Source organism: Brachyistius frenatus, unplaced genomic scaffold, assembly GCF_029030835.1.
Source record: "Brachyistius frenatus isolate BFR_SWC_R1_liver_20210118 unplaced genomic scaffold, ASM2903083v1 Contig_366, whole genome shotgun sequence".
NCBI lineage: Eukaryota > Metazoa > Chordata > Actinopteri > Embiotocidae > Brachyistius > Brachyistius frenatus.
Window position 1 is genome coordinate 1 of NW_027210965.1, and position 17500 is coordinate 17500.

At 46.9% G+C, this 17500-nt stretch overlaps 1 protein-coding gene across 3 annotated transcripts in view; it reads right to left on the reverse strand.

Annotated features, from left to right (window-relative positions):
• Nucleotides 1-4750: 4750 nt before the first annotated feature.
• Nucleotides 4751-17500, reverse strand: part of LOC138636290 (uro-adherence factor A-like) — a 15592-nt gene continuing 2842 nt past the window's right edge. The window contains exons 1-3 of one of the 3 annotated variants that reach the window (XM_069724235.1): nt 8212-13315; nt 4969-7881; nt 4751-4874 (exon numbers count right to left, since the gene is read on the reverse strand). In XM_069724235.1, the coding sequence (XP_069580336.1) occupies nt 4843-4874; nt 4969-7881; nt 8212-9469 (4203 nt within the window). In that variant the 5' untranslated portion in view covers nt 9470-13315 and the 3' untranslated portion in view covers nt 4751-4842. Of the gene's footprint in view, nt 4875-4968; nt 13316-17500 lie in introns of those variants that run through there. The other 2 variants (XM_069724234.1, XM_069724233.1) reach the window with 2 other exon arrangements.

Genomic DNA, 17500 nt, shown 5'->3' on the forward strand with positions numbered 1-17500 from the left:
TAGTTTCTTCTTATTGTCTGTTGTCTCCATTCAGTTCCTTCACTCGTGTAGTTTCTGTTCTTTCTTTTCCAGATGTCCCGTCATGGAGCTGCATGTCTCTGCTCTGTGATTGTCGTCTCCACCAACAGTTCTTCTCTTCTATCTCTATGCTGTCCTTTTCTCTCTCTGCTCTCCTCTCACCCCAACCGGTTGAGGCAGATGCTCCGCCCACCTCTGAGTCTGGTTCTGTTAACAGATGCTCCGCCCACCTCTGACCCTGGTTCTTTTAACAGATGCTCCGCCCACCTCTGAGTCTGGTTCTGTAAACAGATGTTCTCCACCTCTGACGGTTCTGTTGGAGGTTTCTTCCTGTTAAAGGGAGTTTTTCTTCCCTCTGTTGGAGGTTTTTTTCCTTTAAAGAGGAGTTTTTTCCTTCCTAGCTTATGTGGGAATTATTGAATTGTTGAATTGATGAATTGTTGAATTGACGAATTGTTGAATTGACGAATTGATGAATTGTTGAATTGACGAATTGTTGAATTGTTAAATTGATGAATTGTTGAATTGATGAATTGTTGAATTGATGAATTGTTGAATTGTTGAATTGATGAATTGTTGAATTGATGAATTGTTGAATTGATGAATTGATGAATTGTTGAATTGTTGAATTGATGAATTGTTGAATTGATGAATTGTTGAATTGTTGAATTGATGAATTGTTGAATTGTTGAATTGTTAAATTGATGAATTGTTGAATTGTTGAATTGATGAATTGTTGAATTGATGAATTGATGAATTGTTGAATTGTTGAATTGATGAATTGTTGAATTGATGAATTGTTGAATTGTTGAATCGATGAATTGTTGAATTGATGAATTGATGAATTGTTGAATTGATGAATTGTTGAATTGATGAATTGTTGAATTGATGAATTGTTGAATTGATGAATTGATGAATTGTTGAATTGTTGAATTGATGAATTGATGAATTCTTGAATTGATGAATTGTTGGTTTCTCTGTATAATATTGTAAGTATTCTTGCTGTAAAGACTTTAATGTGTTAAGTGCCATGAAATAACCTATGTTGTGATTTGGCACTTTATAAATAAAATTTAATTGAATCTATAAGAATATGTTTCGCATGAACTCTATAAACCAATCAGGAGGCAGCGTCACTACATGGACCACAGCAGCAGCCCGCCTCCACGTGGTAGCCATGATGACACCATCACATGCTAACTGTGTTCTGACAGTGATTGACATCAGTCAGTACAAAAGTCAAATAATGAACAGAAGATGAAGTTGTTTTGAGTCCCCTGGTTCAGGACAAAACCAGTCATCAGGAAAAATAACAGGAACTAATCAGTCAGCTCCATCACAGCCTGGTAACAGATACAAATACTCTCTGTCCAGTCTAACACCCAGTAACCATAGCAACAACACCGAGTAGCACCAATATCAGAAGCTTCATCACACCAAAATGTGCCATCATCATCGCTGACCTTTGACCCAGACACTCAGTTACTTGAGCAGCAGGTATGACATGTCCAAACCTCTGACTGCGTCCTCATATGACCACAAACTGAGGGACTGATCAGGTGACCTGTCAGCTGACTGAGCTCCATCATGTCTGATACCACAGTTCTCTTCTGAGGACGAGGAAGAAGATCCACCACCTTCATCACCTTCACCTACAGACTGTGCTCCAGGTGAGAGAGGTGTTCTGTCTGCAGGGGGCTGTTTGTATCCCTGCTACAAACAACAAACAACAACAACAACAACCTCAGAGACTGCAGCAGGTAGTATCACAACAGAGAGAGAGACACACACACACACACACACACACACACACACACACACACACACACACACACACACACACACACACACAGACACACACACACACACACACACACACAGACACACACACACACACACACACACACACAGACACACACACACACACACACACACACACACACACACACACACACACACACACACACACACACACACACACACACACACACACACACAGACACACACATACACACACACACACACACACACACACACACACACACACACACACACACACACACACACACACACACACACACACACACACACACACACACACACACACACACACACACACACACACACACACACACACACACATACAGACACACACACAGACACACACACACACACACAGACACACACACACACACAGACACACACACACACACACACACACACACACACACACACACACACACACACACACACACACACACACACACACACACATACACACACACACACACACAGAGACACACACACACACACACACAGACACACACACACACACACACAAAGGCTGCTGCGTTCAGGTCTCGTGTTGAGGTTCGTGTTATGTGGCTGCTCCGGTTCCGGAGGACCGGTCCGGTCAACAGAACCACAGCCGGAGGACTACCGGGCTTCTTGTGTGTGAGAACACCTAAAGACTTCACGGAGACCACGTACCTGCTAACTCGTCCGGTTCCAGTCCGGTTTCCGTGTCTATTCCACAGATAACAAAGTAGTGAGCGAAGCGGCAGGGCGCCGCACCGGACCCCGCGGAGCTCACACTCATCCCGGCTACGGTGCGCGGCGTAGTCCGCTGCTAGTTCTCCAAGGGAAACATCTCCAGGGGGGACAGAACCGGGCCGAACTGGGCCAAATGTAAAAAGAACAGCTCTCCTGCTTCTTCTCTGGAGACAGAACCTCCGCTTTAGAACCGGAGCGGCTTCGGAAAGCGGCTCCAGCTAGCAGGGGACAGTCGGTGAAGCTTCCCGACTCACTACTGCCAGTATAGGCGGCGGGAGGGGGGAGGAGGGGAGGGGGGGAGGAGGAGGAGGAGGAGGGGGAGGAGCAAGGGGAGAAGGAGGAGGGGAGGGAGCAAGGGGGAGGGGGGAGGAGGGGAGGGAGGAGGAGGGGGGGAGCCGACCGGGAGCGCGGGAAATTCAAATGTAGCCGTCGGTCCGGGCTGCAGGCGACCAGCGGCTCTGTCGGTATTACGTCATCAAAACGAGGGTCACATGCGGCAATTCATTTATCAACAGACGCACCTGTCGTCGCTGCGCTGACGTCACAGCGGCGACAGGTGGTGCTGCGCGAGGACTCCAATCCAATCATCATGTGCTCATTAGCAGTTTGTTCTATAATTAACATGCGGTCTGTGAAACACTGATGATTTGAACATTTAAAGCCTCTTTGACTGTCGTGAAAAGGGTTCTATAAATGATGATGATGATGATGATGATGTCTGGACTGAATCTAATAATTAATAATACATCATGAAATAAGAAGGCTCGTTTAAAATATGACAACTGTTTGAGTGTCAACATCAGAAACCTGCAGAGACAACAGCATCAGTCCGTCCCCATCTTCACCTGGACACATACGTCTGTCAGACTCCAGCTCAGGTGTGATGAAGACATTCATCCAGGTGAGCTTCACCTGTCTGCTCTCCTCAGACGTCCCTGAAAGACAGGCGGCGGCCGTCTTTTATGATTGGTTTGCTTCCTGGTCCATCATCTCCGTCCTCATCGTGGTGAAGATGCACCTCGCTCTCCTTTCATCACCACGACGACACCAGATCTATTGTTTAACTTTAAAACATTATTAATCCTTCATAAAGATGTAACTCAGTGAAGGCCGGTGGGGACATGGACATATTAACGTCTTTCAATGGTTTTCAAACACCTGGAAAAGTAAATGATGTGTCTACACTTTATTTAAAGAGGCTTTTATTTTATAATTTAAGATGAAATGAGGGGAGGGGGGGCTCACTACAAACTCGTCTTTAGATGTATTCCTTAATTCCTTAATCTGAAATCTAAGAGACCTGGAGAACGTGCCCATGAGAGGAAATATGGAGGTCAAGTTGTCCTGAGGTTTAACTGGAACTCCTCCAGGAGGAACACCATGAGGAGCAGCTCCCTGTGATCAGGTGTACCTGCCAGGAGTTCATTATGAAGGTTAAGGTCACGGAGGAGCGCTCCGACCTTTGCTGTGTGCAGGTTGGTGTCCCGTTCAGTCAAACATGCATTTTGGAGACCTTTAAAAAAGAAGCAGTGAGTTGAGCTCAGCGTCCACTAAAACATCACAGGGCATCTAATGTCATCTGAACAGGAAGTCTGTTTTTCTGCACTCACAGGTGGTGAGATGGATGACATCATTTCCTGCTGCTGCGTATTAACATGCAACAGCAGTGAAAGGGTTAATAAAGCTGTCAGGTGACAACAGACAGACACCTGTGATGTGCATCAGTTCAAAACAGTTTAGTGGAATACACATTACAACAGCTCCCTCTGGTGGTTTACACATGTATACACAGGTCAAACAGCAGAGGAGCCTTTTAACACTTTATTGGCATGACTGTTTTAAAAATACAACCATGCCCTTAAAGAAAGTGTGATCTTAAGGAAATAAAAAAATATATGAAAAGTTTCAAGTATAAACAGTTTTCAAAACGTTGGACAACTTATTGCAGAACTTTAAGACACTTTGAGGTAAAAGAGCAATTTGTGTCCTGTTGACGTTAAAATGTTCAACAATGGAAACATCACAAACGTACATCATACACAGTACATCATATACAGAACATAAAGTTTTACACGGCGCAGTGTTTCACACAAATACTTTGGGAAATCAAAGAGGGAATGCTGTTTTGGAGCTTCATCATCTCCTGCCTGCAGGAGTCCTGCAGAGAAACAGACCTGCTCAGCTGGTACCGAGCTCAGCGTGGCTCAGAGGGTTCTTCTGGACGGGAGGAACGTTGCGCGTCACCTGGGCTTGGCCACGCCCTGCTGGCTGCTACCACTTGTAACCTTCGCCCACAGGAAATGCTGAGGAAGAATGCGGTTCACACACATTAACATTTCCCTGATTTATTGCATTTAGGACGATTACAAGACATTTCAGAGATTCAAAAGAACACACTTAGTTTACTTGAGGTCTCCTGGTTTCTGGCCCTCGACAGCTGCATGGCAACAGTCTTGCTCTTCTTCATCAGGGGGGTATCAGGCTCTTGAGAGACGTGCCGCCGTCTGCGTTTCTTTTTATGTTGACTGGTCCCGGGCCCAGTCCCAGACCTGGCTTGACTGGTCCTGGTCCCGGACCCAGCTTCCCTGGTCCCGGTCCCAGCTTCCCTGCTCCTGGTCCCAGACCCAGCTTCCCTGGGTCCAGTCTTAGCTTCCCTCGGTGTGTCAGTGTTGCTCTTGGTTCTTGAGTCCTCGTCCAGGCTGCTCTTTCTGTCCCTCCTGGTGGGGTAGAAGTCCTCCTTCCAGGCATCGGTCAGACGTTTCTTTGTTGACGGCTGCCTGGCTGTCGGAGATGACGGGCCCTCTGTGGCTGTGGAGGGGCAGCTGTAAGAGTGCGAGCGCTGCAGTTTGGAGGGTCTGGATTGTGGTCTGGGACTAGATGACCTGTGCTTAGAGGTAGACGGTGCCGTTGCATGGCCTGTATCAGAGGCAGGCTTTGGCTTGGACACACCGTTTCCTTGTTTGTCCAAGTGTGAATGCTGCGCGGCCTTTTTGCTGGTCGTTGGCGTTTTATCTTCACCGGGCCTCTGGACTCGACATTCTTTTACAAGTTTCAAGTGTTCACTAGATTGAGAAGTCTGAACCAAAAAGTGAGGAATCGCAGAGCTGCCGTCGGCCACACTCTCCACAGACGGCTTCTGTGTGTCCTCAGAAGACCGGCGGGTTTTTTGAGGCCTTCTACTGGAACAAAGATTCTTCAGTGCATCATCAGAGGCATCGTCACGGTCCTCAGTCTCTGAGGAGATTATTATTCTCCTCTTCTTCAAGGTCAGGTGTTTTTGCTCACCACCATCAGACTCATGGACAACAGTTGTTTTTGAGGTCTTTAGTTCCCTGTTGGTTTTTAGTTGGACATGTTTGGAGCCTCCTTTAGCTTCAGGGAGCGGTCCACTGTTGGTACTGTGTGACAGGTCATCCAGCGGCCCCCCTTTAAACTGTGGCTGTTTGAGATCGGACCGCTGCTTTGGCTTAGAGGAGTCTCCAGGACCCCGTCCAGGTTCTTGGAGCGCTTCTTGAACAGTTTGGTGTTTTCTGTCCACAGTTACAGCTTTCCTCTTATGTTGAACACATGGAACAAGGCCACTACCCACAGACTTTGAAGAGGACAGGCTTATTCCCTTTGGCTCATTGTAGTTTTGGGTCCAGTCAGAGTCGGTGTACGTGTCGAGGACTATCACACTGCTGTCATTTGAAAGCGTCTCTCTGGACTCGTCCCGGGTATCGAGCGGTGCCGTGTGGTCGAGGCAGGAATCACGAATCCCTGCTCGATGAGACTTGGACTGTTGCTGTGGTACTGATGGAGGTGTGCTGCTTTGGGACGGACTGTCCACAGGGGAACGTCTCAGTGGAGAAGCTGTGCTGTACTCCGAGTATGAAGAGCGTGATCGCTTTCTTCTTTTTGTATTAATTGAGCAGTTGTGGTCACTGTCGTCCTCAGTGTCAGAATCAAGGATTATAATATCTTCCTTTTCTGAACTCTTTCGTCTGCTGATGCTTTGACATTTTTGCACAGTTGTGTCATCATCTTCATCCTTAGAGACATCCGTGTCTGTGCTGGGTTCTGACAGGTTCTTGAAACACCGCCTGGACGCCGTCATCTTGTTGTTTTGTGGACCATTTGGGTAATTGGAGCTGTCGTCGGTTTCGCTGCCGTCCTCGGGCTCAGCGAAGCCATCTGTGCTGCTTTCAGGTGTCTGTGGTTCTCCTTCAGCTGTGCTCATTTCTAAAACGATCTTAAAAGTTTTCCCTCTTCCAGCCTTGGCTTGTTTGAAGCTTTCCAGTGTGTCGAAGTCCTCCATCTGAGGAAAAGCAGAGGCTGGAACTGGGTTTGGAGCTGGCCGGAGTTGCACACAGAGAGCTGGACCGCTGCAATGTCTTACTTCGTCTCCATCATCAAGCAGAACCACAGCTGGGTCTTCATCTGCAGGTTCAAATTCAAGGTCTGCCATTTCTAAAGGGATGACCAGCCAGTCATCATCCAGCTGATCATCCGTCTCGTCTTCATCTTTCCAAGCGGAGGAAGGACAGTGCGGGTGGTTTGTCTGCCGTCCCACCATTCTGTCACTGTCACATTTAGGACACAACACACGTTCAAAACCAGCTGAGGTTTCAAGAAAACATGGACAGGAGCAACGATTTACTGGTTCTGTCTTTGGAGTCACTTCCTCATCCGAGGTGCTCTTCATCTGGGCCCCACCCTGTCCACGCTGCCTCACGATGGGTTCAGATGAGGACATGTCCTCAGTCCTGCGAGTCCCAGGACTGTCCTGATCACTGATATCTTCAAACAGTGAGTGTTTAAAAGCTGCTGAAAAGCTTTGTTCCTTGTGCTCAGTGTCCAGCTGGGACATGTCTTCAGTATCTGAAATGTCTTCATATAGTGGATCTTTTAAAAGTGTCACAGAGAAGGTTTTTTCATCCTCGCTTCCCGATGCGGGCGTGATCTGTCTCACTTTGTTCTCAGGAAGCGTTGTGCTTAAATGAGCCTGTGAACCCACATGAAGCGAATCCTCCCTCACACGGTGGTTTGTAGAGACTGATTCGACATTCTGAATTTTAACCATGGGTGAATTTAAATCTGCTTCCTCCTTCTGAGTCGGGTAAGAAACACCCGACACTCGGTCCCTGTCATCCAAATACTTGTCTGCATTTAACCAAAGGGACGTGGGCTCTTGTGCCGAGCTGCAGCTGAGCGTTGGACTGGGGGGCTTCTCCAAGGTCATTGGAGACACTGCTGACCTGACAACCACAGGACTGTCCTCTTCATTCTGTGTGCACAGGGCGGCAGCTTCCAGCATGATCTGTGCATATTCTGTGGATGTAAAGAGATCCATGTTATCTCCACCCCCACTCCAATATTGTTGAAGTACGAGTTCAGAAAGATTGTCCATCTCTGAAATGGTATCTACATTCTGCAGACTAGCAATCAGCTCCTTCAGTGCTGTTACTGAATAATGAAGAGTGGTTCTTCCCTTCAGTAAGTACCTATCACACCGCCTACTCTGGAAACCTTCATCACTACTACTGACTACTGTGTTATCTTCACACTCACCATTTGTAGACGTTGTTACATCCCAGTGTTTCTGTACAGGCAAATCAAAGGCAACATGTTTGGACTTTTCTACAGCAGACATTGGTGTACCTGGAGATAAGCGAGCGTTTGGTGTGCTGCCCTCCGACCCGTCCTCTTGGAGTGCTGGCCCGGCCGCAGTAGTGCGCTGCTCACTCACCTCACGGCTGACAGAGGGTTTGGGGAGAAAGGCACCACTGGACTTTGGCTTGTTGCAGTCAGACTGGAGCCCGGAGGACCTGTCATCAGAGCATCCCTTATCAAGGAAACCTGACCTAAAATATGCAACCCTCCCTGCAATCAACTCCAGTATTTCTTCATTTGTAGGGAGCCTGGCTTCCTGGACCACCATGGCTTTGTGTGTGGATGTCTGCTTGCTGAGAGAGGAGCAGGAGACCTTCTGCTGAGAAGGGACCGAATGAGTTCCTTCAGGGTGATCGAGGTTTTGCGCTCTACTCTGCTCGCAGCTTAGAGAAGCTCGTAAACTTTCCTCCTGCTGACTCCTGCGGTGTCTTTTCTCTGGAAAATGACTGGAGTCATGAGTCGTGAATTCAGTGTTGGCACAGGTTTTCTTTGACAGAGAAGATGAGGTGCTACTAAGGGCTTTGAGATCAGGAGGATATCCCTTCAGTAAGGCACTAAGCAGTGGGTGCTTAGATATGTGCAGTTTGCTTTTAGGCACAGAAGGACCCGGGTCCTGTGAAGGACATGTCTGTCGTCCAAGGCTGTCTCCCTGACGTGCTGTAGACGTGCTGCTGACTGGAAAGGCGCTACTTAAATACGGTCTCTGCCCAAGTCCAGTATTATTGTTGTGACTTGTCCCTTGCAGGTAATGTTTACTGCAACCCTGCTTGGTTGATTCCCTTTGTTGTCCACAGTTGGAAGCAGATTGTCTTGCAGAGTCCTCGTTAGTCGGTATTCCATGACGACTGCTGGGTTGTACAGGAACATGTGCCGCTGGATTTAAGTCAGCATTGACCTTTCTTCTTTTTTGGTGGTGACTGCTCTGTAAAGTAGATGGCCGACCAGGTGCTGGCTGCTGGAATCCAGTGTATGCTGTACTTGTCTGTGACCGACGTTGGTGGATGAGTCCTGGAAAACTCTGGAAAAATGGTTGATATTGTTCATGTCCTTGCTGACACCGAGCTGGGCTGTGAGCCTCTCGGAGCCCTGCCGGATACGAAGGGCTTATTATGCTGCTTTGTGTTCCGTTTGCAGGGTGAATCATTGGTGCAGGACTGACACTGGTGTCCTGTGGAGACACGAGAGCAGCAGCGGTGTTGGAGCATCGCCCCTCCTCGGATGGGGGGACGTCCAGATCGCATTGCATGGAGCAATCGTTCAGTTAAGCACCTCTCTTGTCTGGGAAACAAATAAAAGGAAAGTTAGTAGCTGACTAGTTTCACATTCAATATGTCATAAGCATACAGACACTAACAAACACACAACGTCACATGGATCCTTTGTCTCTGCTGTTGTCTCCACTGGACTCCCCCTGCCGAGGCCGAGCTCCTGAACCTAATGTGGGGAAAACGCTACTGCATCTGAAGTCCAGGCACTCACAGGGGAAACCAATTAATAATGCAGGATGTGATAACCACTAGAAGGAAGTTACATGTAATATACAGTTATACTGAGATTGTCATAACAGAAACTGGGTCGGCACACTGGTGGTGCAACTGCAATGGAAACTATAGAGGTGGGCTAATGCAGCCTGGAGGAGCGCCAACGTTCCCTCTGATAGGACAGGAACGTTTATCTTTAAACTTCACCAGCAGTAATCTGCTTGTGAGGAATATAAATGAGGTTTGAACTAAACTGTAAGACGTTAAGAGATGTTAAGAGAAACCTGCCAGGAGATGAGGGACTGCGGTGTGTTCGTATTCACGGTATCATGACAACATCCCGGACACGGCGATACATCAGGAGGAAATGACATCGCGTCATGCCAAATTAAATAATTCCTTGTTGTAAACCGCCAGCCAATCTGGTGTCTGTTTCCATGGCGCCCGGCCACTCTGACCACGTATCTGTAATGTTGACACGAGCTTACAGACCACGGCTTCAACAGATCCGAGCTGAGAAAGATGCATCAGGGTTTGGCCAGAAGGAGCAACCTCTGCATTACAGGACTGTTTCCTGCACACTCACATTAACATAGTCAAGACGGCCGCCTCCTGCGATGACAACCACCACAGACATTGAGGAGTATGCTGAGGCAGTGACGAGCTACACAGCCAAATGCACAGAGGATGCCGCTGTTGTTCACACTTCACCTCACGTGGCAACAAAGAACCATGGATGACGGCAGAAGTTCTCGCGCTGCTAAAGGAACGTGATGCAAACCTTTCCTCGGCTGTCGAGGGATCAGAGAAGCAGAAAGGGCCTGTGTGGGACAAATGCCCGACTAGTTCTGTGATACAGAGGACACTAGACGCATGTGGCAAGGTGTCCAGATTACCACCTACATGGCCAGGCAGCAGGTAGATGACAGTGATGACTCTTCCAGACAGGCTCAACAACTAATGGACACGTTTTGAAGCCTCTAACACCACCACAGTGGAGTGTCAACAACTTCTCTCACCATCTGACCAGCAGGTTCTGACAAAGGAGAAAACCCTTCATCCAGTGATTTACCACAACAGAACTATCATACATCAGACTTCTGTAATACGAGCCCCTTTTAGTCTGTGACTGAAATGATACTGCTTTGATTCAGCTATTTCAACATAGGGTGGCTCATCAGTCGTCAGGGCAATCCTGAGACACTCCTTTGGCCATGGAACAACATGTCTTTGATTATATGGCCTTGACACACCGGTCTACATCACGAGGCTCAGTTTCTTACCAGATTTAGTATAATAATAATAATAATAATGTTATTTATGTGGCTACGCAAATATCACTTACAGACCCTTCTGGACATGAACTACAGACTGCAACTGAGTTTTGGACCATCCATTCAACTTGGACACACGACCACCGGAGCTAGAAAGGACGCTGACCGGTGGACAATTCACCCCGACCAGTAGTGTCAGGCGTCGGCGACAAGATCGTGAACAGAGGATCGGGAAGCGTGGAGGTCTGCGAGAAAAAACTAAATCCACACCGGCCAGTGCTACCTGGCATCTTCCTCGTCAACGTACGGTCTCTGGCGAACAAGCTGGATGAACTAAAGATCTGGAGCCTCAGACAGAGAAGGCTCATGGACTGCAGTTTCATGTTCTAAAACAGAAACATGGCTTAGCAGCGATGTCCCAAATACCACGGTGGATTTAGACGGGCACACTGTCTTCAGGGTAAAACCAGGGGTGGTGCAGTCTGGATTTATGGAAACAAAACATGGTGCATGGACTCGGTCCTTGTTGATACCCACTGCTCTGGAGGACCTGAATATTATTATTCTACCTGCCACGCTCGTTCACTTGCATTGTTGCTGCTGCCATTTACCGGGAGAGGGGAAGCTGTCAGGCCAAACATGGAAACCAACAAAGTATGGAAGAGCACTTGAACTGCTCTGACCCCGATTCTACTCGCTTTGACAGGGAGAATAAGGCGGTGATCCTCAAAGCAGACCTACCACCCAACAAACTTCCTCTCACTCTCCATCCGGAGTAAGATGAATGCAGTGAAGACAACTGGCCCTGACAGGAAACCTGGCCTTGTGCTTTGAGACTGGCAGAGGTCTTCAGGGACATTTCTAATGTGTCCCGGGTCCAATCAGTTGTCCCCAGTAGCTTCAAGACCAGTGACGAAATAATGCACTGCCCTCAATGACTTCTGGCCTGTCGCACTCACCTCTAAATGATCACCAAATACTTTGAGAGGTTGCTTCTTACACTTCTGAAATCCTGTCTGCCTGCTACACTGGACCTGAAGCTGTTTGCCAACATGGTCAACAGAGGACGCCATGTCCACGGCCCTCCCCTCTGCACTGACCCACTTGGACAGTCATAACTCGTATGCCACAGACGGTAGAGTGGGTTGCACACTATAAGGTTGGTGGTTCGATCCCCAGCTCCTCCTGTCCACATGCCTAAGTGTCCTTGAGCAAGACACTGAACCCTAAGTCGGTGTGTGAATGTTCTCCTGATGGCAGCACCTTGCATGGTGATCTGTCTCATTAGTGTGTGAACGTATGGGTGAATGGAAAAAACATGTAAAAGCACTTTGTGACTGTAAGGTGATAAAGCTCTGCAAGTACAGACCATTTACATTTACAATGCTGTTCTTCGATTCTCAGTCAGCATTTAACACAGTGATCTCTAAACTAAGTCAGCTTGGTGTTAGCACATCCCTCTGTGACTGGACTGTACAGGACCTCAGTCTGTTGAGATAGAGAACCTCTCCTACTCCACAACCACACTGAGGTACCTCTCTTCAGTACTCCCCGTTTACTCATGACTGCATTCCTGTTTGTGACTCCAACACCTTAGTAAGGTTCTCCGATGACACCACAGTGATAGGTCTTAACAAGGCGATGATAAGACAGCCTATAGGGATGAGGTTCAACACCTGGCTGTGTGCCGTTCTGGTAACATCCTGGCACTAAACACCCAGAAGACGGAAGAGATCATGGTGAACTTCAGGTGGGCTGTGAGCCATGGACACACCACCATCTACGTCAACGGTGCTGCAGTGGAGCGCCTTTCCAGATTCAGGTTCCCTGGTACCCACATCTCTGACCTGACCTGGTCTTTAGCCTCCTCTATTCTAGTCAAAAAGGTGCAACAGCTCCTACTTTCTGCAGAGCCTGAAGGAAGCTCACATCTGCCCAAGGATATTGGTGGACTTTTATCACGGTACCATTGAAAGGGTTCTCAAACTGCGTGTCGGTATGGGATGGCAACTAGCAGACCGTAAAGCACTCCAGCAGGAGGTGAAAACAGCACAACGGATGCCTGGCACTAAATTAACCACCACGGAGAACATCCATCACAGGGGCTGTGGAGGAAGAAACCAACGAGGCTTCCCACTGCAACCATGGACTCTTCCCCTCCTTCCATCCCACAGGAGATACTGAAGTCTGTCTCTCAACAACAGGCTCAGGAAGAGCTTCATTCCTGACCCTGATTAACACCTCTTACATAGCTGAACCAATACGCTGGCAGCACTAGTCATTTTGTTGATCCTGCACCATTATAGCACTTTAACGAAACATTAATAATATAATTAATAACAACTTAATCTTCCCTGATCAGTAACATTGTGTACAACCAACTGTAAATATGTTGCTACTACTGCAATACAATCTACCTTTCACAATGCAAATATCCACTTCTTTTCTCCATGTATGTGGTCAATACTCACCTGAACATAATATTTGTGTATCACTGTAAATATGGAAAGATATACATCATCCTATTACTCATTATGTACTTAACTGTAAATAACACCGTCTTTGCACTTCTGGATAGATGCTAACTGTATTTCATTGGCTTTGTACCTGCACACAGCACAATGACAATACAGTTCAATCTAATCTTAATGATGAACAAAACAAACCTGCGACCGAGGCAGTAATTCACCATGAGAAGAACATGTTGCTACCAGGCTCTGGAGCTTTACTGAGAGATTAGATATCACGGTGCAAAAAGGAGGAACGTGCAAAGATGAGTACGGCTGTCAAAAGTTTCTGTGTTGAACTACTTCAAAAAAAATAAAAGATGAGGTCCAGTACAAACTCTGCAGGTAAAGCTAACAAATCAGTCTAGCCGATAGTGTGCCCACCCATTACAGTGACAAACCCAACCGAAGGTGCATTTTGCCGCATTATATTAATGTTGAAAAATGCATTAATTGCACAAACAAAAATCTTCCTGGGTGTGTAAGGTCCTTGACAGTAAGTATTGGCCCCAAAGCTTTGACAGTGTCTACAAAGACACGTGTGGAAAGCAACAGATATTCCAAACCCATACAAATCATCTACACTAGGGTAGATCAAGAAGGTCTGAGACTGATCCCACTGCGTGCAGAAGGAAGGTAGAACCCTCATGAGTAAGTGCAACAAATTTTGTCGCTTGATCAAAGTCAGCACTCCAGTTACGTACGTTTGTACGAGCGCTGGTCCGTGGACACGGCAACGGAGACCCTTAAAATGCTTCCGGAAGACTCGAGGCAATAAAGCAAAGAGCCTGGACAGGTCTTTGGATAGACATTCATGTTTCCTACAACGTGTCTGCTAACTCGGCTCGTATTAGCAGCTGCACAGCCACTCTGAAGGGCGGACCAATCAGAGACCAGTGTCGGTGGCTAACTACGTTTGTCCCGCCCCTCCTTCACTGATTGGACAGCTGGTGACGAGCGCAACTCTGTGACCGGAATAAAAACGCTGAACGTTCAGTGCAGAATAAAGGCTCAGCGCCTGGTGAAGGTGTACGGCCAGCCGGAGGGAACCGCTGCCAACGCTCCTCTATGGAGGTGAGCAGTGAAACCGGGTCGGGTTCCCACCGGGCTGATTTCTGAGGGGCAGAAGGTCGCTGTCCAGGACCGTAAAAAGCATCGAGCCAGGCGACCAACCAGGTGGGTTTTCTTCAGCCTTCGCTGGCTGGTGCACGATGACTTGGGTCTCTGCTCATTGAAAACGCACACGTTTCTCACCCACGATGACAGGCGTCGCTCGCCACCGCTCTTCGTACCGGATTGGTCTCCCAGTTTCAGGTGTGTAAAACATTGCAGATGAACTGGAAACACTGCTGACTAAAGCAGGTGTAACTCTGGTGCTAATTTTGATCAATGTGGCACATGGGGCGTATTATATTCCTCTGTGGCACCGCTACATATTCTGTCTGACACAAATACCTGCTTGACTAAATAACACCAATATTGTATACGATTATAAAATGATTATAAAACCATTAATCAATAAGTTTAAAGAACAACTAGAATATTTAGATGGTGATCATCCGACTCACCTTGCTGCAAAGTCTTCAGTACCAACATTAGGACATTATTTTAGACATACAACATGGTGTATTTGTCCCAGATGGTTCAGTTCAGTGAGACTTCTGATCTAAATGGTTCCTGTGTGTTTAGAAGCAAATGTTCACCAGAAGTTACCTGCACAAGTTGAGTATTTTCAACTTTGCATGTAACCACTCCCCGGGAGTTATTTGCTTCAGTGGAAGTCAAAGTCTCAAAAAATAATGTGTTTTCTCTCCTGCATGCAGCTCTTTTTATCTACCTTTCAGGAAGTGCTTTTACCATATACAGTGAACCCTCGCTATAACGCGGTTCACCTTTCACGGTCTCGCTGCTTCACGGATTTGCATCGTGCATTGTGTTCTGCATTCTGATTGGCTAAACAGTCTCTCCGCTTCTTCTCTACCTGTTTGTCAATAACGTTGCGGTTTAATATGTACACGTACGTAAAACAGCTTGCCAAATTAAAAATAATCGATGGTGGCATGTCGGTTTATAAGAATCTTTTTGCCCAGAAGAAAAAAGAGCGACAACAACTACCGATAACTATGTTCTTCTCTCGAAAAACCACACCTGCACCGCCGGCTTTAGAAGAAAGAACCGCTGCAGAGCGGAGTCAGGATGCAGCGGCTCAGTCAGAAGAGCAGTGAAATACACGAGTCACTATTTGTCCTACTGTACTTTGTATTTGTTTTCATAATCATTTTTCATTTTCTCCCGTTCTAATCCAATGACTCGGGTCGCAGTGGGGCGGTGCCGATCTCAGCAATTTGAAGCCTTCAGTTCGTATTGATGATTAAAATTATTATTTTACAGTACAGTAGTTATTTGTAAAAAAAAAAAACATTTATTCAGTACTTTTATTTGTTAAACAAATGCTTGGGCCTGTAAAAAGGTTTTGTTCTTTGGTTTCAATGTATTATGGAGTATTTCATTGTATAATAATTGTAAAAAAAAAAAAAGGTTACTACTTCACGGATTTCACCTATCACGGTTTCTATTTGGAACGTAACCCCCGCGATAAACGAGGGTTCACTGTATACAGTGCATCCAGAAAGTATTCACAGCGCTTCACTTTTTCCACATTTTGTTATGTTACAGATTTATTCCAAAATGGATTAAATTCATTTTTTTCCCTCAAAATTCTACACACAATACCCCATAATGACAAAGTGAAAATAGTTTGTTGAAAATTTTTGCAAATCTATTAAAAATAAAGAACAAAAATATAACGTACATAAGTATTCACAGCCTTTGCTCAATACTTTGTTGAAGCACCTTTGGCAGAAATTACAGCCTCAAGTCTTTTCGAGTATGATGCTATAAGCTTGGCTCCTATTCGTGGGCAGTTTCTCCCGTTCTTCTTTGCAGGACCTCTGAAGCTCCATCAGGTTGGATGGGGAGCGTCGGTGCTCAGACATCTTCAGATCTCTCCAGAGATGTTCAATCGGGTTCAAGTCTGGGCTCTGCCTGGGCCTCTCAAAGACATTCACAGAGTTGTCCCGAAGACACTCCTTTATTATCTTGGCTGTGTGCTTCGGGTCGCTGTCCTGTTGGAAGATGAACCTTCGCCCCAGTCTGAGGTCCAGAGCGCTCTGGAGAAGGTTTTCATCAAGGATGTCTCTGTACATTGCTGCATTCATCTTTCCCTCCATCCTGACTAGTCTCCCAGTTCCTGCCGCTGAAAAACATCCCCACAGCATGATGCTGCCGCCACCATGCTTCACTGTAGAGATGGTATTGGCCAGGTGATGAGCAGTGCCTGGTTTCCTCCAAACATGACGCTTGGCATTCAGGCCAAAGAGTTCAATCTTTGTTTCATCAGACCAGAGAATTTAGTTTCTCATGGTCTGACAGTCCTTCAGGTGCCTTTTGGTAAACTCCAGGTGGGCTGTCATGAGCCTTTTACTGAGGAGTGTCTTCCGTCCGTCCACTCTACCATACAGGCCTGCTGGGTGGAGTGCTTCAGAGATGGTTGTCCTTCTGGAAGGTTCTCCTCTCTTCAGCAACGTTGGCGCTCTGTCAGAGTGACCATCGGGTTCTTGGTCACCTCCCTGACTAAGGCCCTTCTCCCCCGATCGCTCAGTTTGGCCGGGCGGCCGACTCTAGGAAGAGTCCTGGTGGTTCAAACTTCTTCCATTTACGGATGATGGAGGCCACTGTGCTCATTGGGACCTTCAATGCTGCAGACATGTTTCTGTACCCTTCCCCAGATCTGAGCCTCGATACAATCCTGTCTCGGAGGTCTACAGATGATTCTTTGGACTTCATGTCTTGGTTTGTGCTCTGACATGTCAACTGTGGGACCTTATATAGACGGCGTGTGTCTTTCCAAATCATGTCCAATCAACTGAATTTACCAGGTGGACTCCAATCAAGTTGTAGAAACATCTGAAGAATGATCAGTGGAAACAGGATGCACCTGAGCTCAATGTTGAGT